The sequence below is a fragment of the Malaclemys terrapin genome, chromosome 13 (assembly GCF_027887155.1).
Source record: "Malaclemys terrapin pileata isolate rMalTer1 chromosome 13, rMalTer1.hap1, whole genome shotgun sequence".
NCBI lineage: Eukaryota > Metazoa > Chordata > Testudines > Emydidae > Malaclemys > Malaclemys terrapin.
Window position 1 is genome coordinate 22,664,807 of NC_071517.1, and position 27,561 is coordinate 22,692,367.

General features: G+C 48.0%; 1 protein-coding gene across 3 annotated transcripts in view; it reads right to left on the bottom strand.

Annotated features, from left to right (window-relative positions):
* The window catches only part of NTN1 (netrin 1), a 212,988-nt gene that overhangs the window by 6,780 nt on the left and 178,647 nt on the right, over window positions 1-27,561 (bottom strand). For all 3 annotated transcript variants that reach the window (XM_054048407.1, XM_054048406.1, XM_054048405.1), the window contains one exon: window positions 26,604-26,678. In XM_054048407.1, the coding sequence (XP_053904382.1) occupies window positions 26,604-26,678 (75 nt within the window). The remainder of the gene's footprint in view (window positions 1-26,603; window positions 26,679-27,561) is intronic.

The following is a 27,561-nucleotide window of genomic DNA, read 5'->3' on the forward strand; positions in this document are numbered from 1 at the left end:
CCTCCATACATGCCCTTCTCCATTATTCAAAGCACTGCTGTTCCACCCGGGGGGTGGGGTGAGGGGCACGGACAAGGGCCAGGGGTGCTGAAGATGCACACGGACGAAGTTCAGAGTTATTTGTGGTTCTCGTGGCGAGAGAGACCCATCCACCTTTTCTCTCCGATGTTTCTGGGCATCCTGAACTTTGCACTCCGGGCTCCATGTTCCAAACTCGGCTATGATGGTAACCGTTGCCATGTTTGCCTCACCGAGGGATTTGACGCTCATTATGAACTTTGAAACAATAAATAAAATAAAAAGTAAATTGGGTTGATGTTTGACTGAAGTCATGAAGGTAACCATGGTGACAAAATGCACCCCTTCCGCTTAAAGCAACAGGGAGAGAAAGGGGAGGGGGGGGAATAAACCATCCAGAACCCTTATTTTCCTTGGACAAAGCTGGCCAGGACTGTGCAATGAATTTTATTGCAAGATATTCTCCACATTTACTCAGCAAAACTGCTGCTTGTTAACCTGCTCCTAGGGCCCATTGCCTTCTCCCCGGGTGCTGGAGGACTGGGAACACGCAGCAGAGAACAAACACAATTCTCTCACACACCTGCAGCACAGCTAGGTCTAGAATCCTCTACTATTTGAGCAGCTAGAGCGCCTCGAGGTGGCACTAATGTGCTTATCCACCTTGTACACCTGCCACTAGGCGGTAAGGTGATCTCTCACACCCAAAACCAATACTTGGCAGTGCGAGTTAGGCATGTACGTAAAGGAATGGCCATAAAATGGGAGTGGCAAAGGTACCTAGGTGCCTAACTCCCATTGAAATCCATGGGAGTTAGGTGCCTAAATATCTCCCCTAGATTGTGACATTGTCACTGTTTTTAAGATGCTGTCCCCTGTACAGGCCACTCCTGGGGCATGGGGAGTTCATCATGTTGGATGATGCGCTACGTGAATCTACATCAAATCTACTATTGAGTCTGATACCAGAGCTGCTCTGAAGTGGTATGTGGGCCTATTGTGCAAAAATCACCAGCATGTATGGAACATACAGCAGGCTGGATGCTCACAGGACAAGCTCAGATGTCAGAATGCGCCTCAACACCATGACTTTGCAGCCAGGGCTGCTGGGTTGGGCGTGAGAATGGCCGTTGAAAATGGAAGGCCTGTTACATGGCCGTGAGTGAGTGAGCAGTGGGATTTCTGTGGCTGGAGAATTTGGGCTTGGCGGTTATCTTGACTGTCATTCATCACTTGTTTAGGTTTTTGAGGAATATTTTGCCTTTGCCTTGCAGATGAGTGAGATTACCTCAGGAGAACGTAAACGTTTGATAGCAGCCTGCAACTCTGCATTATCTGTACTAGTGGCTCAGTGTCCTAAGACGTCAATGTCTTTCCAGACCTAAACCTGAACTGCATCACAAGTCACGTGAGAATGGGACCTCCATGTGTGTACATCTAGCCATGTCGCCCAACCAAGAGGCACACGGACACCATGGATAGTCTCTGGTTAGAAGAGGCTCTGCACTGGAATAGCAAAGGAGTGCAGCTGGTCAGGAATGTAAAGATGCTGACGGAGCTGGAGGAGACCTGGTCATGGCATGATGGAGGGGGTGGAGGGTGCTGCCACTCAGGACAGAGATGTGGCCACAGCGCTGTGGAGGGATGCAAGGGAGTGATGTGACCATACCTTTCGGGGGATTAGCTGCAACAGAAGCTGGGCTGGCCCAAGGAAATCAGAGTGGGCCAGCAGAGGGCAGCTTGGGTAACAGCTGGGACAACTGCCCAATATCCTTGCACAACTGGCCTGTTTTACGGGACAGAGTCACAGCCCAGGCTGAGGCAGGTTCTGGTAACAGCACTTGCAAGCAGCACTTTCTTCCCAAGACTTTGATTTCCCCATTGGGAGGCTATTACAGGATGCGTTTAGCAGCTGAGTTAACTGTCCAGCATCTCCTGTGAACTGAGCCTATTCCCTTTCTGAAGGAAACAGGATCTAGGATATCTCCCACAGAGATCTCTCTTCGCAGGAGAGAGGACACACCTGGGGTTATATTGACCAGCTGCGCAGAGACCAGGTGGCTGGAAGACAGTTTAGACTAGGACGGCCTCCCCATTATTAACGCAGGACTTCAGCCAGTATTAACAGTACAACATCCTCATCCTCCCTCCCTCCCTCCCAGCCAGTTTGTTCCAGCTGTTTGGACAACGTGCTTTTGGAAATAGCTGCGTGTTCAGAGCTGGATCCCAGCCTTCGCGACTGCTCAGATTCGGCGGTAGGCAGGGGAAGTGGTTTGACCCATTCTTGCATGGGCCCATCTTGCACTGAGCCCAGGCAGCTGGGCAGCACGATCTAATAAGTGTCTCCCCTTTCAAGCTGCATCCTGGCACCACTGAGCAAACAAGACATTGTTCTTCTGTTCACATCACTTTCTGCATGGGAGAGAAGTACCGTACCTGGAATGGAGGAGAACAAGCCCTAAATCCCAGGCTGACCCCAGGGTTTCAGCTTCCCTTCTCGGTGGCCCTGGCCTGTTGCATTCGATCTGAGGCAGCGTCTCAGGTGCCATTCAACTGAATTAGAAACTGAATAAGTGGATCTGGCCCTTCCAGAGCAGAACACTAACCCCACTGCCCAAAACATGAATGGATGTTACCAGCTGACTCCACACAAGTCTCCTCATACCGCACTCATAATCTATGAGTGTGATCATCCTATTTGTAGAAATGTACCACTCTTGTATCTAAAACTTCACAACCCCGCTACTGGTGACAATGGCTGCCCAAGGTGTGCACAGCATGGGATGGGATGTAAGCCTCCACCAAGCTGCAGAAGTTTAAGCTCCCTCCGCTTATAACCTGGGGACTACAGGAGGGGATAGTGCATCTGAGCTCAGCCTGGCTGTGGCAACTCCAAGAGGAACTGGTCCAGGGGAGTTGTAACTACCTTCCTTTTTATGGGACAGGAAAGGAAAAGGTCTCTTACTATGGGGGGGAGGGATCTGGAAAGGGAGTTGAGGAGAAGCTATTGTGCTGTCTCGCAGAACAAACTGCTCCTCCCCTATGATGCTCACTCATGTGCTTGCCAAGAGTGCAGCATTCTGCACCCAATGTACATCAGTCCGGGCTTAAATCAACAAGGTCTGAACATCGGATGGAAGTCATGCTGAGGAAAGGAGCTGGGTGTCTGCCGATTGCCCAGGGACCTGGATTTCCAAGAGCATCAAAAGGTGGTCCCGACGACCAGGAGCAATCTGGGATTGCTGTGTTATTAGCACTTCACTGGCCGGGCTCTGGTTTTGTCCATCTTGTCTGCAGAGGCCGTCTGAGGCCGCAGCACTGATTGGCTGCTGGTGCCAACACCACCAGCCAGCTGGAAATGCTGAAGGCGGAAGGAAAATCAGATGGGAGTCATCTCAGAGAAGTGGACTGGAGCTGAAGCCCAAAGTCCCTGGTTTTATTGCATAAGACTCTCTCCTGCCAAGGGGAAGCATATGCTGTTGGTCAGTTACCATCTATTAAATTTGTATTAAAAATCAACCAAGCAGGCTGCTTAGCCCTGGGCAGGGATGGGGCAGAGACTCCTTCATAGGGATGGTGCTGAGGAGCAGTGCTGGCACCTGGATCTCAACTTCCCCAAAGTTGAGGGAAAGGTTCTGGCTTGGTCCACTGTAAAGAGATTGGCTTGAGCCAATGTTTGGCCTTAGATCTGAATCTACACAAAGTCCAAGGGGGCTTGGATCTGGGGTTTGGTGCAGGCTCATCTCTCCTAGCACTGTTCAGTAATGACCCCTATTGCTAATTACAGCCCACCACTAATGGTCTTGTAAGGACGTGCTATTGAGATCTGCACAAGGAGAGCAATGAGGTAGCGATATAGGGCTCAAGGGCTGCAAACTCCAAAGCCATGAAGTTCAGGTGTTCATAAGTAAGAAGAATTTTGGATGCTTATCTGTTCCTTTTGGAAATGTTGGGATGAGGAGGTGGTTCTTGGTTTAGCTGAGCCAGTTCACCAATCTCTGGCTGGGGTGTAGAGAGGCAGAAATATAGAGATGGGCCAAACCAAATCCCCAGATCCAAACACTCAGACCTGGATCTGGCAGATGATGGATAGTTTGTCTCATAGCAACAAAGCCCAGTGCATGTTTCTGATCAATGTTTTGATTGGCCAAACAGGGCTGTTCCACTCCTGCCCATCTCCCACTTCCTGAGCATACAGGTACAATGCAGTGCTGGTGTGTGCCTGTGTAAAGATGAGATGGTTCTTTTTGGCCTACATTATGTGCAGAATCCGTGATCCAAAGGTTCAGTTCCTAGTCTAAGAGAGTTCAGTGCAGAAATGGTGCTATCCTTTCAGCACCACAACTGACATTTCATAGCCCAAGCGGAGACACGGACAGGTGCCATCCGGGCACTCTCCGGAAGAAAATGGGAATGTCAGCTGACTGTTCCTGGGAAATCTCTCGCTCGGTTTTGGATACTGTCATTTATGGGACACAGGGAGGGGAAAGTGGAATGACGGTGACATCTGTTAAGACATTCAGCAGTGTGCTGCACTGCTATCTCCCATCCCTATGGCATCTTTCACACTGAAGGACCCAAAAGCACAGTGAAAACTACTACTTGTATATTGTGGTATCCTTTCACCCACATGCAGTCACGTCCGGGGCGGAACGCAGAGGCTCTTTAACGGTGCCTAATAGCACTACTCCAACATTACACAACGATAACGTTACATCATGATCTGAAGATAGCTGGAACAGGTCTCGTCCTGGTCTTCTTTCAGAGGATCCTAAAACTAGGCCCTGTGATTGACAAGGGTTTTCTTCCAGCTCCCTTGAGTTTACACCTGTGTTCTGATACCTGCAGGATACTAGACTGCGCCTGCCATGATTCAGAAGGTCCAGGATCGATCATAGTTCTTCCATGCTGAAGAGCTGGTTGATCAGAGCTAGGGTTTTGGTCTGGCTCAGGTGCTGAGTGGGATGCAGTGCAGGTTATGAAACATCTTCAGCTACACCGGATCATTGCATTATGCACTAGCTCCAGCCCCTTTGTGAGACAGTGTCTGGACCTAGCCAGTAGGGTGCTGGGTACTGGTGTTGGTTCTGATCCACCCTCCAATGGTTCTGGGCTGGATTGGAACCTCCTTATGGAGGCGGCAGGCTGCTCTCCAGAACTTGATGCACTGGGCTGTTTGATGTTTGTCACTCCAACCATCTCCTTCTGTTACCACCAGCCCCTTTTATCGTTTGCGTGCCCACTTCTGTGGATGCTACCTCTGTCCCAGCCCACGTCCATTTCTTTTTGACAGGTGGCCCAAACAGAACACTGTAGTCGCTCACCCTGTCTTGTGCCCAGGGATCCACTCCACTGCCATCTTCGCCCAGATGCTCCGCTACAAGCCATCCACTCAGGCAGCTGATTTAATATGTCTCAAGTTGAGCACTGAAATTGTAGGTCCCCCAAATGTCTAAAATCACTTCTGAAAACCCTAGGTCATTGTTCCTACTCAGAGCTCACCCAGAGCAATGGAGCCAGAGGTACATTATAAAGCCATATCCAACTCCTTTGGTTACCAACTGCCCGATAAGAGTTTTCAGCAGCTATTGTTCACCCAAATAATTCACTGCACATGCTACTTGCTTTGTTATACTTATTTAAAGCACCAGTTCATGATATAGATACACAGACATTTCCAGGTGGAGAAACCCATCCATTCACCTAGTCCCTGTGCCACTTTCACCAGAAGTGAGTGCATTTCAAACAGGAGACAAACACCGGCTCTGGGCCCTGAGGTCTGCACAGAAAGTTAGTCTCTGTTGCTGCCATGAACTACCGTAGGGTTGCCAGATTGGTGATGCGTGGTGCAGTCGGAATTTCCATTCATAAAAATGTCAGTGTTGTGGATTCAGTTTCAACCCACAAGGAGGGAAGGAAAACTGCTTTCATTACTCGAGTAATGGAGCATTTTGAGTGGCTGTGTGTTGATGAAACAGAGACGAAATTTGGAGGCACCTTCCTTTGGCTTGTTAACATGTTTGTTTCCTTTGAAGAGCTGTCAGTCAAATGAAGCTCATGGCAGCTGTAAGCAGAAAATGGGGGAGGAATGGGCAACCTTGCTGTATGTTGCAAAAAGTTGACACAACATGTCTCTTATTTTTGTCTTTCCTCCGATGAGGGAACGGTTGACTTCCAGGAAAGTGCCTTGCGGGGAAATGATTATGCAGACTTCATGTATTTATTTGCTAATTGTGAGCTGAGAGGAATCAATAAAACCAGAGAGAGGGAGAAAAAAATCCACTGGACGTTACAGCACTGGACAGGAGACAAAATAAAGAGAAATCACTTTATGGGAGATCCAAGCTGGCTCAGCCCAGAGGATGTAGTCATGCTACTTTTTCCGTTTTCCAACCTGCCTTTGTAGTTCAACAACAAAACACTTTTGATTGGATTTTATTTTTTGCCTTCCAACCTCTTGATTTACAATGCAGCCTCTCTATCCGACTGTCTGTCTGTAAGATTTACCCTGAGCCAGGTCAATGCTGGAGGGATGCAACCTTCATTATGTAGGTTGAAAAAAGACCTAATCAGCCACCGAAACAAAAATCTCTGACCTGTTTAGATGACAAATGAACATTCAACCTACTGAATTAACACTTGTAGGAGCAACACATCTGCATCAAAAACCTCATACGCAACATGATTTAATGCTAAAAAGTCGGGGGAGGGAGAAAGCTGGTAAGTCCACAAATACCTTAAAAAATTGCAAAATACATATTGTTTTTAAAACGTGCGTCATGAGTGCCAGATGCTTTCATGAAATCCGAGCTCTGACCACATATTTCCCAGACTAGTGTGAAGGTAAGAAAATGTGAAGATGAGCCAGTTTTTTATTTTTTTGGAAACAAGTCTTTCCAAAAAAACTTAAACCTTTGGCTGGCCCTGATCCGCACTGACAGAATGGAGAAAATGAATGCGAAGGAACTGAACAGAGGTGGTTACAGGAAACATGGTTTGTCTAAAAATACAGGCTGTATATTTTGATGTCAAAGTTCTCTCTCTTTTTTTTTTTAATTAATGAAGTGGAAGGACTGAAGGCTTAGGTGAAAGCTTGGCTGGCATAGCCACTGCTGTTTTCATTGACAGAAAGTTTTATACTCCAACCTTGCATCTAGAACATGTGGTTTCCCTGGAGCTGAAGGAAAAGAAGTGGCCTTTCAAATATTGTTTCCTCTAACTGGTAGGTGTCTGTGGCCAAACATCTGTCACCCACTGTGACGGGTTGGATCACAGAAACCCCCTTGGGAGCTGCCATCTGATGTGCAAAGACTACCTCTGCTCCTGTTTTCCCTGCCAGCTCAGGACTCCAGCACCCTGTCTTGCTGAGCCAGACTTTCCCATCTGCTCCAACACGGACCCAGGGTCTGAATCACTTGCCCCAAAGCTGCAAGTTTACCTGAAAACAGCTCACAGAAATGTGCTTGTCTTTAGCACTCAGATGCCCAACTCCCAATGGGGTCTAAACCCAAATAAATCCGTTTTACCCTGCAGAAAGCTTATGCAGGGCAAACTCATATATAATTGTTCGCTCTCTATAACACTGATATAGAGAGATGCACAGCTTTTTGCTCCCCCAGGTATTAATACATACTCTGAGTAAATTACTAAATAAAAAGTGATTTTATTAAATACAGACAGTAGGATTTAAGTGGTTCCAAGTAGTAACAGACAGAACAAAGTAAGTCACCAAGTAAAATAAAATAAAATGCGCAAATCTATGCCTAATCAAACTGAATACAGATAATCTCACCCTCAGAGATGCTTCAGTAAGTTTTTTCTCAGACTGGACCCCTTCCAGGCCTGGGCACAATTCTTTCCCCTGGTACAGCTCTTGTTGCAGCTCAGGTGATAGCTAGGAGATTCTTCATGATGGCTCCTCTCTCCCCTTGTTCTCTTCCACCCCTTTATATATCTTTTGCATAAGGCGGGAACCCTTTGTCCCTCTGGGTTTCCACCCCTCCTCACTGGAAAAGCAGCAGGTTAAAGATGGGTTCCAGTTCAGGTGACATGATCACATGTCACTGCAAGACTTCATTACTCACTTGCCAGCACACACATATACAGGAAGACTCACAGGTAAATACAGCCATCTGCAGACAATGGGAGTCATCAAGATTCCAAACCATCCTTAATGGCCCACACTTTACATAATTACAATAGGCCCTCAGAGTTATGTTTTATATTTCTAGTTTTAGATACAAGAGTGGTACATTTCTACAAATAGGATGATCACACTCATAGATTATGAGCTTTGTAATGATACCTTACAAGAGACCTTTTGCATGAAGCATATCCCAGTTACGTTATATTCACTTATTACCATATTTTTATAAAACCATATAGACTGCACAACGTCACACCCACATCTGGGGTTCCCGAAGGAAGCTCCTTCAGTCAGAAGGGGAGTGAAAACTCACCCCTTTGCCTTTGGTTTTACAGTGGTAACATGGAGTCACCTTCCCAGTCACCAGGAAGGGCTGAGTTTGGGCAGGACGATCCCCCGATTGCATATTTAGATGGACTTCTGTGCTAGAGTGTGGGGAGAGACTTTCACTGTCTGCCTCTGGAGCAGGTGGTTAGCATGCTAGATGGGCCCCAGCCACAAAGGTCAGGGGGTCGGTTTTCAAAAGTGCCTACATGACTTAGGAGCATAAGTCTGATTTTCAAAAGTGACAAGAGCCCACTGACTTTCAATGAACCTTTAGCTTTCTAAGGGCCAGATGTTCAAAGATATTTAGCAGCCTACAGATGTGGATAGGCATCTACTGGGATTTTCAAAAGCACCTAAGCAGGTGAGGTGCCTAATGTCCATGGATTTCATGAGATCAGGTCCCAACCTGTTTTTGGAGCCTAAGTCACTTTGGTGCTTTTGGAAATGTCACCCCAGATCACCAATGCACATCCCTAGTGTAAATGAGCTGCTTTGGTGCAAATTACTCTCTTTAACTGTCTGGAGTAAATCACATTGGGGTAAGCCTTCTTGTACATCAGGGCCGCACACCTGCATTGGTGGTTGCACCAAGGAAATAGCATTGCTTTCGTTACCCCAGTGCATTAAAAACACAGGGCCTAAGACTCAGGGAACAATTCCCTGTTGCCCCGCAACTTGTGTCCTCATTTACCCCCTGCAAAGCGGGGGTTCAGTGTGGAATGTTAGCAGGCCGGGGTTTAATACCCACTTCCCACTCATTTGCATGGATGTAAATGATGCCATAAGTTGCAGGGTAACACGGCAAGAATAGTCATAAGCAATAATAATAATGTTGCTATTGTTATAAATTGCCATAGACAAGTGGTCACCTAGACAAGGTGCAGGGCAATGGAGAATGAGACACGAATCTTCAGACTCAGATCCTCAAAGGTGCCTAATTCCCACTGAAATCAATCCCATGGGAGTTTTGAGGACCTCGGCTGAAGTCCAGAGAGAGGTGAAGGCCCTGTCTTGGTTAGGAGAAAAGGTGCTTTTCCAAGAAGCATTAGCGAATATGGTGAGAACCACTGAGGGCACCCATTGCCTCTCACCTGCGCAAGGCCATTAGCTGCGTGTGTTGTAACCCGCATCGAACCCAATGAGGTGCTGGTTTCCATAGCTACATGTGCGCTGCGTACCATAACAGATGTGGGCTGGAGGGCAACTGAGGCACCAAACCCACATCTCAGACTGTTCTCCTCAACTCCACCTCACTGGCAACCACCCAGCCTGTCTCCTGAACAGCCTCCCTAGCCTCATGTGATCCTAAGAGCCCCTCAATGCCAGCTGGCCAGGGCGATACAGGAATATCCTGCTCCTGGGCTATACATTCTGGTTCGCCAAAGAATATCATGTGAGGTCTGAAATGAAATGGTCATTAATACCATTGTGAAATGTACAGACAGATACTATGTCAGGTGTTGTGTGTCTGCTGGTACCACGTCCCTGCAGTCTGTGTCAAGGGCAGCACTGACAGGCGGGTTTCTGCTGGACACAAGATGTTTATTCCTGTCTCTGTCGCTCAGATGTATATTAAGCATTGTAGCCAGCACAGTGGAAGCTTCATTTGCATATGAAGTCAGTGTGGGCTGGGATGTGAACAGGGAGCGTGCACGCTGGAGAATAAGCTCTGGGAACGGACCATGAACTTTGTGTCTACAAGGAGAAGGCCAGGGTGACACCCTTTCTCTTGCACCTGCGAAGCAAACAGTGCATTGATAGTCATGAAAACAGGATCTGAAAACGCCAGAGGACATTTGGGGTAGGATCTAATGATTTAGTCTGCAGGTTAGCCTGCAAGGGTTAGACTGTAGGAAGCATGTTATAATTTGGTTTTATATGTAACCCTTTTCTTACCATTATCCCTGCTCACCCTCTCTGAAATGGTGATCTGTGATAATGAATTGACGGCTGGTTTCACTATAACTATATCTCAGTGCTGTGGTATTAAACGAGCAGCGGTGCCTGTGATGACTCTCACATGCTGGTGTGTGCACTGGTTCCTTGGGGACAGAAGACCTGCTAGTTCTGTGAGTGCCCAGTGGAGAAGAGGCTGGGTGATACAGGGGACCGCCTCAAAGGGGAACAGGGATGGGGGGGTGCACATACTGTTAGCCTGCAGGACAAAGCCCAGAGGTGCCTGTTTGGGTGGCTAACAGGCTGGTGGTGTCAGGGAGCTGTCACACCTTGTCTCACTGATTTTTCTCATTGGGCTCCATTGGCTAGGCCTGCAGGTCTTGTCTGAAAATAGCCTAACATCAAACTCTGAACCCAACAAGAGGAAAGTCAGCTGTGTGCATCACTGCGGGGTGGGGAGATAGAGGGGTGCGATTGCAACGTGGCCTCTGGGGCAGCTCCAGTGTTTTCCAGTCACTTGGAACCTCCCAGAGGGCAGAGAAGCCAGTGATAAATGTCATTGCCAGGTGCTGTGACCTCTCTGCAATGCTGATCCCGCTGTGGTGGCCCATGAGCCCAGCACTCTGGTGTCAGCAGACAGGCCATGCTCCTGTTCCACAGGGCGATTAATGGTGACAGGGAAGGTGTTTACTCCACTGGCTCCTGAACCATTCCCCCTGACACAGCTGGACAACCAAGGCCTAGGGCACGGCCTTGTCATGCTTCCGATCTCAGTGCAAGCCACTGCTGGGCATTCTTGTGGAGTATGATCTCATCAGAGCCTTTGGGGGTTAATTAACAACTTAACTGTCTCCCTCTTTCCCCTTGCCTGGCCCCACTGGGAACTGGCTTGGCGAAGCACATGGCCAGGGCAGCGCAGCAATGCTCAGAAGAGAGACATGCACACTCGCAGCCCGTTCCTCCTCCCATCGTTGCTCAGAGGCCCAGCCAGCCAGCAGGGAGATTAAATCAGCATTTAGCCAAAGGAAGCTTTGACAAGCCAGCTGGTTAACAGGGCTGGTAACCTCTCCCAGCGGGGAAGAGGGGAACTTCCCGCTGCAAGGCATCACCCCCATTGCATTCACAGTGGTGCTCACACGGCAAGCCACAAAGCCCACCCGATGATCAGAGGCAAAGTGGATTAGTCTGAGCCCTGGCATAAGAAATACATGATGGGCGAAATTGCTGTGATTCGTAACTGAGGCGAGCTGTTGAAGCAACCAGCGGGTGCCCCGTAAACAGCCATGTGATGCTGCTAAGTTCCAGCAATGTACCCCCTGAGGGGAGAACAAAATCAAATGAGTCACAGCTTTCACAGAGCTCTGGCTGCAGCCTGGGCTGATGACACCGGTTTTCAACACGGAATGGCTCCTGTCCAGTTCTTGAATAGAATACCTTGGGAGCGCACAGCTCCAGCGGCCGAGAGGAGAGCAGAGCAGGCATCCCTCTGGCTGCCTTCGCCTGCTTGTTTGCTTTGGGCTTTGAAAAATCAGCTAGCCACCTTCTTCTTAACCTCTCCCCTAGCCCTGCATTTGCAAAACTGGCTGTTGCTTTCCAGGCTCCCAGCCAGTGGCGCGGGTACCCGGGCAGGCCCACTGCTATCTCAAGCCAGTGAAATGTGCGGGTGTGGTTAATTCCAAAGGACAGCGCCTCACTTGGATCAGCAATGGGGTTTCTTTCCTTAGACCAATGGGTCTCAAACTTTTGCACTGGTGATCCCTTTCACATAGCAAGCCTCTGAGTGTGACCCCACAGTCTACATTTAAAAAAACCCCTGTTTTTTATATTTAACACTATTATACATGTTGGAGGCGAAGCAGAGTTTGGGGGTGAAGGCTCACAGCTTGCGACCCCCAGGTAATAACCTCACGACCCCCGGTTTGAGAACCTCTGCGTTAGACCATTTGCTCCATTTATACACTCCTCCCTCAGGCAAAAGGCACATTGGCCTCAATGAGATGTCAGTTTGACTCAGGAATGAGTCAAACCAGAGTAAAGACTTTGTTTGTCTCCAAGGCCTGGTCTACACACACAGTTGCCTGGATTTAACTGAAGATGTGGTGTGAAACTAATTCAATTAAACCAGTGCAGCTTTGTGCGTGGACGCTGTTAACTCGATGGAAACCTGGTTTATAGCTGTTTGGCTTGCCCCTGCAATTAACCAGTTCTGAACTGATACAAGTGTGTCCACACACTGGTTTGCACTGATTTCACTTAAATCCCGATGTAAGTGAAACCAATGCAACTTTCACCTGTTGCCAGGCCTTTTGTTGTGGTTAAAGCTCTCAGAGATACAGTCCCAGAGAACGAAATGCTCTGCTTAAACACAGGACAGGTACAGCACAGGCGGCTGCAGGGCTAGCCACACACCCCTGCACTAAAGCACTGACATGCCTCAGCCAGGATGGTGAGGTACTATCCCAGAGATGGGAAGATGGGAAGATGCTCAGTTGTTATGGGCCATTCTGCCCTAGGTCCCTCTGAAGTTGTGGTGGCATGGACACCTCGTCACTGGGAGCTGACTTGAAACCCACCAAATTTACTTTGGACATACCCTGAAACAGCCACCAGATGGCAATACACTGCTGTGATCTTTAAACAGGGCAACAACTGATAGCCCCTCCCACCGTAGCGCAGGTGACAGCCTCATGTGACAATGAGGAGGATGTGAGGACCTGATATGTCAATTAAAAGAAATAGATTTTAAAAAAATGTTGGAGGCCATCATCATAAAAGACCAAATGAAAGCAGCACTGTCAACCCCCAGAGTTCAAAATGCTTGAGTCAGGTCCTGAAAATCATGAGGTTGCCTTAAAAAAAAATCAGGAAATTTTCAAATATAACCAATTTGGGGTTCTTTTTATTTGCCTTCTGGTTCCTGAGTTTTTAGGGTCCCTGCTTTTAAGCTTTTCTCCTCAGCTATGATACTTAGAAATTTACTTTTTTTAAAACAACCCCCCCCCCCAAAAATGGAGCTTCTGACATAATCACAGGACTCCAGAAGCTAAGGCTTTAAGAAAGGCATCAAATAGCGTGACAGTTGGCAATACTGTAAAAGGGTAACATTTCCTAAAATGTTCTAGCTTCAATGTTCATCTTTACCTATTATTTTTAACATTATCATTAATCAGGCAGGCTCAACTTACTGCTGGGTGGTGTGTGTGTGAATTTATTGCAGAGAAGGTCTTGGTATCTTGTGGAAGGAGTCTACAAAGAACCCCAAATGGCAGGTACTTGATGGAAAATGCCACCATGCAAGCTGGGGTGTCTAGCAGCTCATTTTATTGTGAGTGATAACATATTAAGGAAAATACACTGATTGCACAGGATTACTGCGATGCTTAATCAGCCAACATTTGTAAAACACTCTGAGCGCCTCAGATGGAAGATGCTGGCGAAGGCTAAAGTGTGGCTGGGTTGCATCCTGGAGAATCTCAGATGGGTTTTGCTTTTGCAAGCCCTAACCTAAACCCAGTGGTGGCTCAGGGTCAGGTTCCATGTCACCCAAGCACCCTAAGTTCATGAGGGTTTGACCTGTTTTTATAAGTGACACAGGTACCAGTTTATTCACTAATAAGCCTGTCTATGGGCACCACCCCACCATCCCTGTGGTAGCTGGGCACTCCACAAACACTAATGTATTTACCCTTATTGCACCCCTGTGCTGTAGGGATGTAACATCATCCTTGTTTGATAGCCCAGGAACTGAGCCACAGAGATCATGTGACTTGCCCAAGGTCACAAGGAAGCCAATCACAAAGCCAGGATTTGGACCTAAATCTAGACAACTTTAGTTCAGCCCCTTATGTGCATCTGTTCAGTTTTCACTAACCAGGTTGGGGAGTGAAAATTCTGCTGCCATTGAAGTCAATGGCTGTTTTGCCACAGATGGCAATAGCAGCAGAAACAAATCCCAGTAATGGCTCTGATCCTGTTCCTAGCTCATCTAAACTCTTCACATTTAAGGGCAATCCAGTCAGATGGTTCTGGTTCCATCCTGCCTCTCCAGCAGCGTTCATACCAGTATTGGAAGACGGCATTCACACTGCAGCATTGTTTTATTGGTTAGGTTCACCCGTGTCATACCAGTTTAATATCAGAGATTTATGAGGTTTAATCTCTTGCTGTTTGAGAGGGTGTGACCCATCCAGGCCCTTTCCTTTTCGCACGGTCTAATTCATTCTTGCGCCAGTTTTATTACAGCCCTGGAAGAGCAGGTTACCTCAGTGTTCCTCTCCCCCAGAATTTTCCTTTGCCACACAGCATTCCAGAGCATATGGACACAGTTATGCTGGGGATTTCACAGCAATTCACTCCCGCTCCATGGACTTTCCCCCTGCATTCAGAAATATGGTTTCTCCACACTAATACGGACAGGAGGTCTCTCTTCCGGAGTGAGGCTTTATAAAAAGCAGAGGTATGGGTTATCCCCTCACTCTCACAGTCTGTCCCTAGGGGCCACCTCAGAATGGATCAGTTTAGGTTTCTATGTGGAATACTTTTAAAAAGTTGCCTTTTCAAAACATATTTTGATTTTTCCATGTGCCGCTGCCAAGATGCCTTTCAACAAAGGGGTGACTAACTGAAATCTCAGTGAAGGAAGGATTTTTCCAAGAAAGGGCAGAGTGAGAAGATGATCTCACCTTTTCGAATAGGATCCCACCATCTCCCCCCACCCCCCCAGCCCCTCTTCCAAATGTTGATTGGGAAGGGACTGGTGAGTCAAGGGAGCGGGGGTGGGCCAGCTGCCGGGCAGCACACTGTGCAACGGCAGTCAAGCGACTTTGGAAGGCCGCCCCCTATCCCACTAATTCCCTTCGCTCCCCTGGGTGTGCTAAAGGGATGTGGGTGTTGGGGGGTCATTTCCTGCTACACTCAGAAAGGGGCTGAACGCTCTGCTCTCAAGGAGTTTGCTGCATGGGGCACAGGGAGGACAGCTTTGGATCTTGCTTTAAGAAAGGGCTTGTGGTTGCTGCTTGTTCGTGGGCAAGTGAATCTGTTCAAAGCCGAAGGGAACTCGCATGCAAGGCTGGATAGCGTCAGGTGCGGAGCAGCCCCCGAGATGTCAGTGGGAGTGGACAGGATCAGGTCCCTCTGGAGAGGCAGGAGGAAGGGCTCACTCCTAGTTTGGTGACACTGTTCACACTGGGGTCCCCATGAAGAGGCTACAAACCTGCTCCCTCTGGCTTCAGTTGTACAGGATTGGGCCCATGCTGGGGCAAAGGGAACCCTCCCGAGCGAAGTCAGAAGGACTGTGAACAAGAAGTCTCAATGCCCAGGGTTCCTGTGGGTAGATTTATTTTTGCATTTGGAGAGGAAGGGAGAGGGGGTAAGAGAGCGAGGAGGGGGAGGGGGAGGGGGAGAATGTATAATGCACATGTCTGTAAGAATTAAGAGATTAACAGCTCTGGAAATTGAAACCTTCTGTTTATTCACAGGCCAGGTGTGGCGCAGCACAAACATACGCGGGGCAGTTAATCTTTCCTTCCCTGGCCTCCTAATGACCTCAGCTTTGACCTGGAGGTGCTACCTTCTCTAGAGGTCAATACCCAGTCACTTTCTATGCTGACCCAGGCCTGTCCTCAGCCCCTCCAAAGCCACCAATTAGCCCAAATCCTATTGTGCTAGGGAATGGAGCCGGGAATCCCTACAAACGCAGCCTGTGGTTTTGCTTTCTCCTTCATGGCTGCTCAGGATTTGGCTTCACTGGGCCTGGTGCCAGAGCCTTCAGGTGAGGAGAGAGCGTCTGGGACTGCCAAAGAGATTGTAATGGAGATTCCGAAGCTGAGCTGGAAATGACAGAATCCTTCCCTCCTCAGAGAGTGGAACAGCCAGAGACTCGAGGGATGGAAATGGGCTATTTAATCCCGTCCATCTCCCTGCCAGCGCCAGACTGGCCTGTCCAGTTCTGTGCTAAGTGGGCCAGGCAATAGGGGGATCCCTTAGGAAACTTATTCCATGGGAAGTTTATATTCAGTCTAAAAGTCTCCGTACTTCACTAAATTATTCCTCTGCCTCTTTGGACTTCAGACCCTTCTAATAACCTGCGGATTGTTACTGTGCTTCAGGCTATGCAGGTTTAACTTCTTCAGCTTGGCCACATGAAGCTATAACCACTTTGGGTTTCTCTTCTCTGAACTCCCTCCAACTTGCCTATCTCTTTTAGTAAATAGTTGCCCAGAAATGATCACAATTGGCCCAATTCTCTTCTCCCTCCCAGCGGTGTAAAACTGGAGTAACTCCACTAAAGCCCATGGTAAGAAAAGAAGCAGGCTAATATTCCAGAGCTGCAGAGAGAAGGGCCTGGGGCTTCCCTGGGGCTTTGTGATGATGTGTGCCTCTCCATCTGCAACCCCAAAACTAGACTAGCCCTTTTTCTTTTGGCAGCTGCATCACATTGCATATTCATGCCTAATGTGTCATCCATTTTCAGCTTGAGGCACTCTCACTCTTGTTTCCCTCTAGGTTGCTCCTTCTCACACACTAGGTATGTGTCGTGCTATTTCTCCCAACATGTATTAGCAGCTGGGTTCCAAACTGAATCTCGTGGTGATATTTCTTGCTCAAATCTCTAGTGGCCTTGGCCCAGATCCTCAACGGTATTAGGTACCGAATTCCCATTTTCAATAGGAGTGAGCAGGGCCGGCTCCAGGCACCAGCCCACCAAGCTTGTGCTTGGGGCGGCACCTGGAGGGGGGCGACGCGGTGCTCCGGCCCCCGGGGAGAGCGGGGCCACGGCCTCCCCCCGGCGCTCTGGCCGCCCTCCCCCCCGGCGCCCTCCCCCCAGCCACCAGGGGGAGAGCGGCAAACCCTGGCGGGGGCTCGCCACCCTCTCGCCGCCCTGCCCCCTGCACTCTAGCCACCGGGGGGAGAGCGGAGCCCCAGCCAGGGCTCGCCGCCCTCCTCCCAGGGCTCCGGCCGCCCTCCCCCCGGCACTCTCCCCCCGGCCGCCGGGGGGAGAGCGGAGCCCCCGCCGGGGCTCGCTGCCCTCCCGCCGGGGAGAGAGTGGAGCCCCGGCGGGGGCTCGCCGCCCTCTCGCCGCCCTGCCCCCTGCGCTCTGGCCACCGGGGGGAGAGCGGAGCCCCGGCCGGGGCTCGCCGCCCTCCTCCCAGGGCTCCGGCCGCCCTCCCTCCCGGCGCTCTCCCCCCGGCCGCCGGGGGGTTTGGCCGGCGGCTTTTTTGCCTTGGGCGGCAAAAAAGCCAGAGCCAGCCCTGGGAGTGAGACATCTAAATACCTTTGAGGAGTGGGATCCTTATCCATTGCCCACCGACACCAGTAACGAGACTCCCACTGACTTTCATAGGCCCTACCTCCCTTTGCGTTATTTTGCTCCCTTCACTGCTCCTTCACGGATTCATGGATCCCAAGGCCAGAAAGGACCATTGTGATGATCTAGTCTGACCTCCTGTACGACGCAGGCCAGAGACCTGCCTCAAAACAATTCCCGGAGCAGAGCTTTTAGACAAACATTCAGTCTAGATTTAAAAATTGTCAGTGAGGGAGAATCCACCACAGCCCTGGGTAAATTGTTCCAGTGGTTAACGACTCTCCCTGTTAAAAATTTATGCCTTATTTCTAGCCTGAATTCGTCTAGCTTCAACTTCCAGCCATTGGCTCATGTTAGATCTTTCTCTGCCCACTGTTGGATTGAAGAGTCCACTGTTAAATAGTTGTTCCCCATGTAGGTACTTAGAGGCTGTATTCAAATCACCTTAACCTTCTTTTTGTTAAACTAAATAGATGGAGCTCTGTCACGATAAGGCAGGTTTTCTAAGCCGTTAATCAATCATTCTTGTGGATCTTCTCTGAACCCTCTCCAATTTATCAACATCCCTCTTGAATTATGGATGGCAGAACTAGACACAATATTCCAGACACAGTCACACCAGTGCCAAACACAGAAGTAAAAAAATAATCTCTGTAATCCCACTCAAGGTTTCCCTGTTTATGCATTCACGGATTGCATTAGCTCTTTTGGCCACAGCATTACACTAGGAGCTCATGTTCAGCTGCTGATCCACCACAACCCCCAAATCTTTTTCAGAGTCACTGCTTCCCATCCTCTAAGTAGGGCCTACATTCTTTCTTCCTAGATGTATATATTTACATTTAGCTATAGTAAAATGCATAGTGTTTCCTTGTAGCTAGTTTACTAAACAATCCAGATTGTTCTGTATCACTGATGTGTCCTCTTCATTACTTACTACTCTCCCAATCTGTGTCATCTACAGACTTTATCAGTACTGATTTTATGTTTTCTTCCACAGCATTGATAAAAATGTTAAATAGCTTAGGGCCAAGAACCGATTCCTGTGGGACTCCACTAGAAACACAGTTTACAATTACATTCTGAGACATATTGGTTAGCGAGCTTTTCATGTGTACCATGTTAATTTCATATCTTTCTAGTTTTTTTAATCAGACTATCATGTGCTACCAAGTCAAACACCTTACAGAAGTCTATGTATATTACATCCACACTATTACCATTAGCAGCCAAACTTCAGAAATAGATATCAAGTTGACAGGATATATTTTCCATAAACCTGTCTTGACTGGCATTAGTTATATTATCCTCCTTTAATTCTCTATTAATTGAGGCCTCTCACCCACTTAGTGTTGTCAGTGAATGCTCCAACAGCTCCAGCTGCTTGGGCCCAGCCCCTTGGACCTGGGGGCACTGTTTAACATTGAAGAATTGTCACTTTTCGGTCTGTTATTGAGTGACCAGGGAGACTGAAGTGTTCTCCTACTGGTTTTTGAATGATTAACATAGTTCCTGTTCATCACTGGTTAGGCACCACAGGTAAAAGACACCTACCAACAGGAAAACCAAGGCTTGAAATGCAGGGATCTAAATAAGTGGCTGGCTTTTCAGAGGTGCTGAGCACCCATCACTCCCTCGGGTCAAATACTGATGCCAGGTACCTGATCCAAGTACCCAGTTGTGCTGGTGGAAGGGCAGATTCTCTAGTGATGCTGATGCAGCCAGCAGCATCCTGGACAAATATAGCTCGAAATTCTCACCGGTGGCCACAGAACTGCTGCTGAGATCTCCATGGGCTTGGAGTCAGGCACCAATGCTCACCCTGGAGTCACATGAACAGAAACTTCCCTGGGCCAAATTCCCGGGCCAGTTATGGTTGCTTTGTGTGTCTCTCGTAGGGCAAAACAGCTTTAAAGCCAGCTTAACTGGCCAAGGAAGGATTCCTCTTGTATTAGGGACCCCTCCATGGTGTAAGGCTAGCATAGCAGCTCCAATGCTCTCCCCGCTACCCAGCACTTGGGGCCAGGCTGGGGAATCTCAACACCTCTCTGATCCCTGGATTTGGGATTGGCCCTCTAAGACCACAAATAGCTTGAGTAAAGTAGAGCAACCCTGAGGCTGATCTAATTTGCCTGGGTAGCAGCCAAGTGGTCGGACAGCTCTGAATGGGGTAGGCACAAAGGGTGGCTTAAAGAATGGCTCAGTACTTGAATCTGATGGGGGATTGCTTCACATTCTAGTGCTGAGCACATCTCAGTTGGACCAGAGTATTTGGTCTAAGTCCAGGCCTATGCTTTTACTAGTATAGCAATGTTGGTTAGGGGGGATGATTTTTTTTTCTACATTACTATCCTGGCAAAAGCTCTAGTGGAGATGCAGTTATACAAGCCTAAAAGGGCTTTTGCTGGTATAGCTTAATCTGCTTGCTGTCCTGGTATCAGCATTACTGGCAAAATAACTTTTTTGCCAGTATACCCACACCTGCACTAGGAGCGTTTGCTGGTGTAGCTATAGAGGTAGAACTAAACTGGCAATCTTTGCTAGTGTAGACCTGGCCTAAGCCACTGTGAATAAACAGGAGACAAATGGAGCTGCAGCAAACCAAGTACATTTGACTCCAGGGGCTGGCCTGCAGAGAAGGCTGTACCTCCATTAGAATGGAAACCAGGGGTCTAATTCTCCTTTGCCTTGCACGCTGCATGTCATTGACCCCTGTGGAAATGGGAGTAAAATGCTATCCTGTCAGAATCCTCCGCTCATTCACACCATAGTGCGAGTGTCCCACACCCTCTTTGCACAACTATGAACGACCACACAAGGTGCAAAGCAGCTGAGAAGTAACCTCTGCCATGCACTTCTTCACTAGGCCAGGAAGATGGGGGGTGTCTCCTCACCAACTTCACCCCCAAACCTAGATATCCCCACAAACCCAAGGCTTCCCAGTGCATTGCTTGCAAAGCCCGGAGCTCAGAAAGTTTAACAACCTTCCAGTTTACCAGCTCGGTCTTGTTTTCTGTGTAACGGGGATTTAGCAAAGTCATTAACTAATTCCACTTAGTAGTAAAGTAAAAAGAATTTTGTTCTACCCCAAGTCTCATTGAGGTTTAAATTGAAGTTGCATCCCTCTTCCATGGCTTAGCTCAAAATATTTGTACAGAATATACTTTGCGGGAAACAGCCTATTTAAAAAAAAGCACAAATAAAAATAAATAAATAAAAAGATCCGCTTTGAGTCACTGAATTAAAAAGGAAGATAAAAAGCCCTATTGAGCAGAGCTATCCAGATGATAGCTCCCCGCTTTAGCTCACAGGAGAAGTAACCATGTTCAACCTAATTGGGGCTTTTTAGGGCATTCAGAGCTGCTATCATTCCGTAAAGTTGAGGCAAACTGCTTCCTAATTGGCTTCCCGCTGGGGTGTCAGTCAAAAAGTCTTTATTATCACTCCGGGCACCTTTTCAATCCTTTATTCCCTCCTGGAATGTTTCGGAAGCTGGGCTGCCCTCACCTAATGCATGCTTACAAGGCCCCACCAGCATGAGTGCCGGCTAGCCTATGTGGCTGGGCTCCCTTGCCCCCACCCTCTTCTCCCTGTGCATAGCCAAGGAGTACACATTTTTGATGCCCTTGGATGTTCCTTCATTTGACTTGATACCGTTTGGTACGTTCACTCAAACATCACTGCTTGAAAAAGTAGAGTCCCAAATGGTCTTTAGCTCCAGCTAAGACGATCTACTGACCGTAGGCCTGTTTGGGCATGGGAGAATGGTATGAACTGCATTACAGGTATGATCCTGGGGGGCCTGAGTGGAGGTGCAGGGACGCTCCACTTCCCAGCAGGGTCTCAGCACGTCTCAGGATCGGAACCCAACTCCCTACACAAACTTCCTTGGAAAGTTTTTGTTCTGTTTTTTGGGTTTTTTTTTTAACAAATGTTGCCACTGGATGGAACAAAAATAAACAAACTATTGCAACTTTCATAGCCCCTCTTTCTGCCTATGCATCCCTCTAGAGTGCTTCATTGCAAGTATAGGTTTTTGTACTGTTCTATACAGGTTTTTATACTGTATTCACAACTGTAGTATCTGACAGGACAGCATCTTAAAGCAATAGCATGAGATTGTTGAAGCCCAAAACTTTAGTTCTTCTTTTAAAAAATGTTTCACAAAACCTAATAGAGATTTTTTTTTAAATCAATAAAAACAAGAATTTTGGGGGGTGAAACAACCCTAACTGTTGCCATGCTGTAAAATTCCTACATTGCGAGACTGCTAGTGCGTGAGAACCAGGATCTGTAACTGACTGGAAATGATGTTGAAACTAACTTGTGAAATGCAAAAAGTCAACACCCAGCTTCAAAGATAAAAAGTGCTTGTGATTTTCAAAATTATTTCCTTCTAATAATTGAGGGCGCTACTTGTAAGTAACGCTAAGGAAAGACATTTGTGGCTGATTTTAAAATAGGATTTCAAACCCCTGGTGGCTCGTGTATCAGCGGGAGCAGAATTTGGCAGGGTCCTTTTTAATATTCTGTAGTGAATGCATTCCAGCCCTGCCTGTTCATTGTTGCAGAATGGGGATGGTCTTGCATTTAAACTTCAGAACACATTTGCCATGTGGTACAAAGCAAGAATAAACAGGCAGATTTTGCATTCAAACCCTGCGCGGTGGGACTGGCTGGGAAAGTCCTGATTGCTGCTGTTTCAAAGTTTGCCCCCTCTCCCCACCATGTTAGAAAACAAAGATTATAAATTATTCAGGGTTTAATTCTGTAAATGCATGATGGAATTTTATTTCACAGGGAGGGTGGGTGGGAGCTAGGGGGTGGAAGAGGAGGCGGGTATATGTACAAGAACAGGGCCCTCTTCTTACTGCCCCTCTGTGCGCGCTTGATCGCGTGAGTTGACGCAAAGCTATCAGAATACAAAGCCAAAGCAGAGCATCTCGGAACACAGCAATTTCTGCCACTGCCAGGAATTCCCTTGTATGAAAAAGGAAGTGAAGGAGTGTTAAATGGAAATTAGTTCTGCGTTTGCAAACACTTCCAGGATGTGCCGTGCGGCTGGTGTGACTACACGTTCGGAACGAGGAGGAGGAGGTGCCATTACCACTGCTGCTGGAAACTTTGATACAGAGAGGATGCCTTTTTATTTTTTTTCCAGAGGCCTCCAGCATTCAGCTGAGCTCATCTGGGCTTGCTCCAGGCATCACATTAAAAACTGGCCTTGGATTGACACAGCAACAGTTTGAAATCGACATGCACAAGTATGCTGATCAACCCCAAACATGACACGGGTAGGGTACAGGGCTTGGATGACAATATCTTAGCCCCCAGCAAGGGAGACAATTGGATGGGGATATAATGTGCTACTTGTGAATAGGAATGGTGGGGATGAAATCAAGACACCCACAGAAATAAAACATGGCCAAACAGTATCTTGTAATTATTTCATTATTCGTTAGTTTAAAATATGCCCGGTACATCTCTAGGAGCATGTACAATACTGAACCTAACAGGCAACTATTACAAACAAAAGGCCTTAATAAATACCCTAGACCGGCTCCTATGTGGATGCAGCACTGTTGAGATCACTGGAGCAGTGTATGCAATGCATGTGTGTGTGCCCTTGAACCAGCTGTGGCCATGGGACAATTCCATCTGGCCCCCAAACACACCTGGAGGACGCCACGTTCTAGACCTACATGGCAGGCTTCGCACAGGGTGGGCTCGTACGCACCATATGGACGAGGTCATGCTGCATGGAGGATGCCATTTTGCATGCCAGAGTAGAACTGCATGCCTGACTAAAAATGTCGGGCATCCCATTAAAAACTGGCCCTGGATTGACACAGCAACCCTGCAATGTGCTGAGTTTCACCAGCTGTGGATCTGAACCCCTTTACATAGTGCAGGGGTTGGCAACATTTGGCATGCGGCTCGCCAGGGTCAGCACCTGGCGGGCCGGGCCAGTTTACTTACCTGCTGACGCGGCAAGTTCGGCCGATCGCGGCCCCCACTGGCTGCGGTTTGCCGTCCCGGGCCAATGGGGGCGGCGAGAAGCAGCGCGGGATGTGCTGGCCGCAGCTTTCCACCACCCCCATTGGCCCGGGACGGCGAACCGCGGCCAGTGGGGGCCGCGATCGGCCGAACCTGCCGCGTCAGCAGGTAAATAAACTGGCCCGGCCCGCCAGGGTGCTTACCCTGGCGAACCGCGTGCCAAACGTTGCCGACCCCTGACATAGTGTATTATACACCAGTTCACTCCCCCACTAGATATAGGCAACAGCCAGTGCTTAGAGATGGACTCTGAAGATCAATATACACAGGAAGCTGATCATTTACACAAAGGCCTCTTCACCTCACTCTGGCAGCATAAAGGGGCTTTAAAGTGGATACAACTGTAATTCACACCCACTTTAAGTCTTCTTTACACTGCCAGGGTGAGGTAAAGGAGCTTCCATGTAAGGGAGAAGGTGGCCCAGGCTCTGCCAGGGCCCAATCCAGTATCCATTACAGTCAACGGGAAGGTTCCCATTGACCTCAATAGAAGTAGGCTCAGGGCCTCATCCTAGTGAAGGAAGTGAATTCAGGAGTCCAGAGTCCTCAACTGCACACAGCCTGCTGCCTCCAGTCCCCCCACCCTCATGGGAAAGCCCCATGGAATTAAACAGAAAATGATCACTTTTCTGTAGGATTTTTGGACTATCCTATAAAATGTAATAGAAAATTAGATCCCTAATGTGGAATTCTATAGGTGACTTAAAAAAAAAAACCCTATAGAAATGGTCTCAGTCCCTGTAGGCATGTTTGAAGTCATTGCTACAAACTTTAGTTACATTTCTACAGAGCGCTGTTGATTCCATCCTTAACAGATTGCACAGGAATTTTCCATCAGTCTGGTTCCTAATACCTAGAATACCCCCAGCTAATCTCAACTGGAATGGCAACACTTGGGAAGCAGGGTTGATCTCCCCAAAAGCCAAGACAGATTCTAACCTCATTTAACTTCAGCTAAGCCCACAGTCAGTCTGTTGACTTCTTTGGAGACCCCTCAGTGAAATGCTACCAGAGTATCTAGGATCAGAATGAGGCCCACTGGGCTCTATAGATGAGACTCAACACTTTGAATTGCAGCTGACACTGGCCCGAGAACTTGTCAAAGATATTGATGATGTAATTAAATCACAGCTCCATTACAAACTTCTTTTTGTAAAGATATCTTCATGACCAAGGATCTAAGCATCAACATATTAAAGGATATAAGAAACACAAAGGATTGATGTTTGACTCAATACAGAAGTAAAATTCTATGGTCTGTGTTTATAGACTACATGATCTAAGAGTCTCTTCTGTCCTTAAAATCTATGATACTTCTCTCACATACACTGGTGTGAATCAGGAGTAACTCCACAGAAGTCACTGGCAAAACTAGTGTTACAAATGAATCAGATCATTTTGCATAAGTGTATCGGTACCATCTGGTATTTAGCTGTGACTATCTTAGTACCTTTTCCAGACCCGAAGAAGAGCTCTGTGCAGCTGGAAAGTTTGTCTTTCTCACCAACAGAAGTTGGTCCAATAAAGCTTGTCCCCCTACATCTTAGGGGCAGATAGTTTAGCTTAGGAGCTCATTTGGTTTATTTTATCTACGTTAAATCAAAACAAAAAAACGAAGTGTGTAACCAATAGCTAACCCTTAGAGGACAGGCTCTCTGCTGGTATTAACTGGCACTTCAGCATTGACTTCAGGGGTCTCTGTACTGCTAAGTCATGTGATGTGACACACCACCACCCCTCTTGCCAAATTATCCAGCTACTCTGCCTGGTAAGTGCCAGAGCGTAGGAAGTTAGGGCTCTGGAAGTGGAAAAACATGGATGATCTTAACCTTTGAAGCTGGTCTTTTGATTAGATGTTCCCATCTCATTTGGAAAACTGTAACTTTCCAGACAAATGAGATGGGAGAGCTTTTGATTGTGCACAGTCTGACTTTTGGGAGGTGTCCCAATGAATTGGATGCCATCCTCACTTGAACAATCATTAAAATCCTACTGTATAAAACACACAGTATTCTCTTGCTAAGACACAGCAGACCGGCCACTGTGTGCAGACATTTCTCTTCCCCTACTCCTTGTTTCAGACACTCTGAAAATTGCTAAGTGCTAATGATAACCTGTAGCATGGAGACCAAACCATGAGCCTTCCATGCTATGGGGAGAGCTGTGCCTGGTGTAGCTGGATGGGGAAGGGTATATGCACTCAAATGACAAAGCAGCATTGGCCACTAGTCTTCCGAAGCCTAAAACAATTTTAAAAAGTCACTGCTGTCACAGAGTATGCATCACTTGGGCTGAGGCGTGGGCGTGGCCCCAGAGGACACTAGGTAACAGAGAATGCAGTGTTGGGGCTGGGCAAGGACCCTGGGGGAATTGTGTTCACCATTCATTGCACATACTTTTAAATCATCACTGCATGTTTTAGAAGTGTCATTGCACACACATGCATCACTGCGATTTGTTTAGGGAGTCTGATTTCATCTCTAAACCATAGAAAAATAATGCCTAAAATACAGGTTACAACACACTCAGAGCATGGGGCAGGAATGAACAGAGATTGCATTCGAGCAGAGATGAAGCTGTACGGGAATCCTGACCACTCTGCTTCTTCCATATGTACGAGTTCTTCCGAGGTGCACCTGGAAATGCACGTGGTCCCTTCCACATACACGCGTGTCTCTTGAACAAACTGTGACTATGCTGGGCAGAACAGGTCCTGGGTTCAGACCTGCTAGAGCTCATCCCTTGCAGTCTCATCTAATATGAATGAGGCCAATTGCATTTTAGGAAAGAGATGTTTTTTTAAAATCCCCCTCATTTTAAAAACGCTGGGAAGGCCAAGAACGCACAACTCACCATAGTCTTTCTTGCAGTATTTCTTCATGTTAATCTTCAGCTTCCCCTTGGACGCCTTGCAGTATGAGTCACAATCTGTAGGGGGGAGAGAAAGCGGGAGGGCAAGAAAAGATTAACAAAACAAATTAGCCTTAAAAATGCATAAAAGGCTGGGGGAGGGGGAAGCGAGAAAAGCTGCAGGCTGCCATGAATAAGCCGCATGCCTGTGATATCCATCTGCCAGGCCCCGATTGGGTCGTCTAGCAGGGGCATTCAGCAAAACCTTCCTTTCTAAAGAAAGCCTTTTACAAAGGAAGCCATCCTCCCTCCTCCCCGCCTGACGAATCCCTTTAGCTGTCTTCGCCGGGCTGCCTCTGCCTTCATGGGAGAGCCCGGGGCCTCCCTTATTGTGCCACCCAGCTCTTTTGAGAGCCACACAAATTCCCCCTGTTCTTAAACTGCAAACTGGAGCCTGATTAAAGCCCACAGAGGCCTCATTGTAACCCCTAACCCAGGCCTGTGGCAGGCTTTGGCATTCATTGCAGAGAGATTCTGGCTGGGGTCACACTCCAACAAAAGAGGTCAGAGAGGAAATTAGCAGCCCATGAAGCATTAGCAAAGCCTTTTGGTGTCCACTCTACTGGAGTGTGCAAATAAAATACCCCAGTAGGAACATTTCATTTCTAATGGGCCCTACTGCTGTGACATGATGATTTTATTCCTCCGAACACCAGCCTGCGTTCCACTGCCACTAATGTGATGGAGCCGGGACTGTTGCTCTGGCAGCGCTGGCAACATAGTGACTGTGTTTGCTGGGCTGGAGCAATTCCAGGCATTTCAGCCCACTGGATACTGACTTATTCCTGATACATCGGAGGCTCCTCCCTGCTTGGATTTTGGCAGAGCCATCCCAGTTTTGACAGGGTGGTTCTAAGTCTGGCCACGTGGCTGGAGCAGACAACACGTCATGATGCAGCCG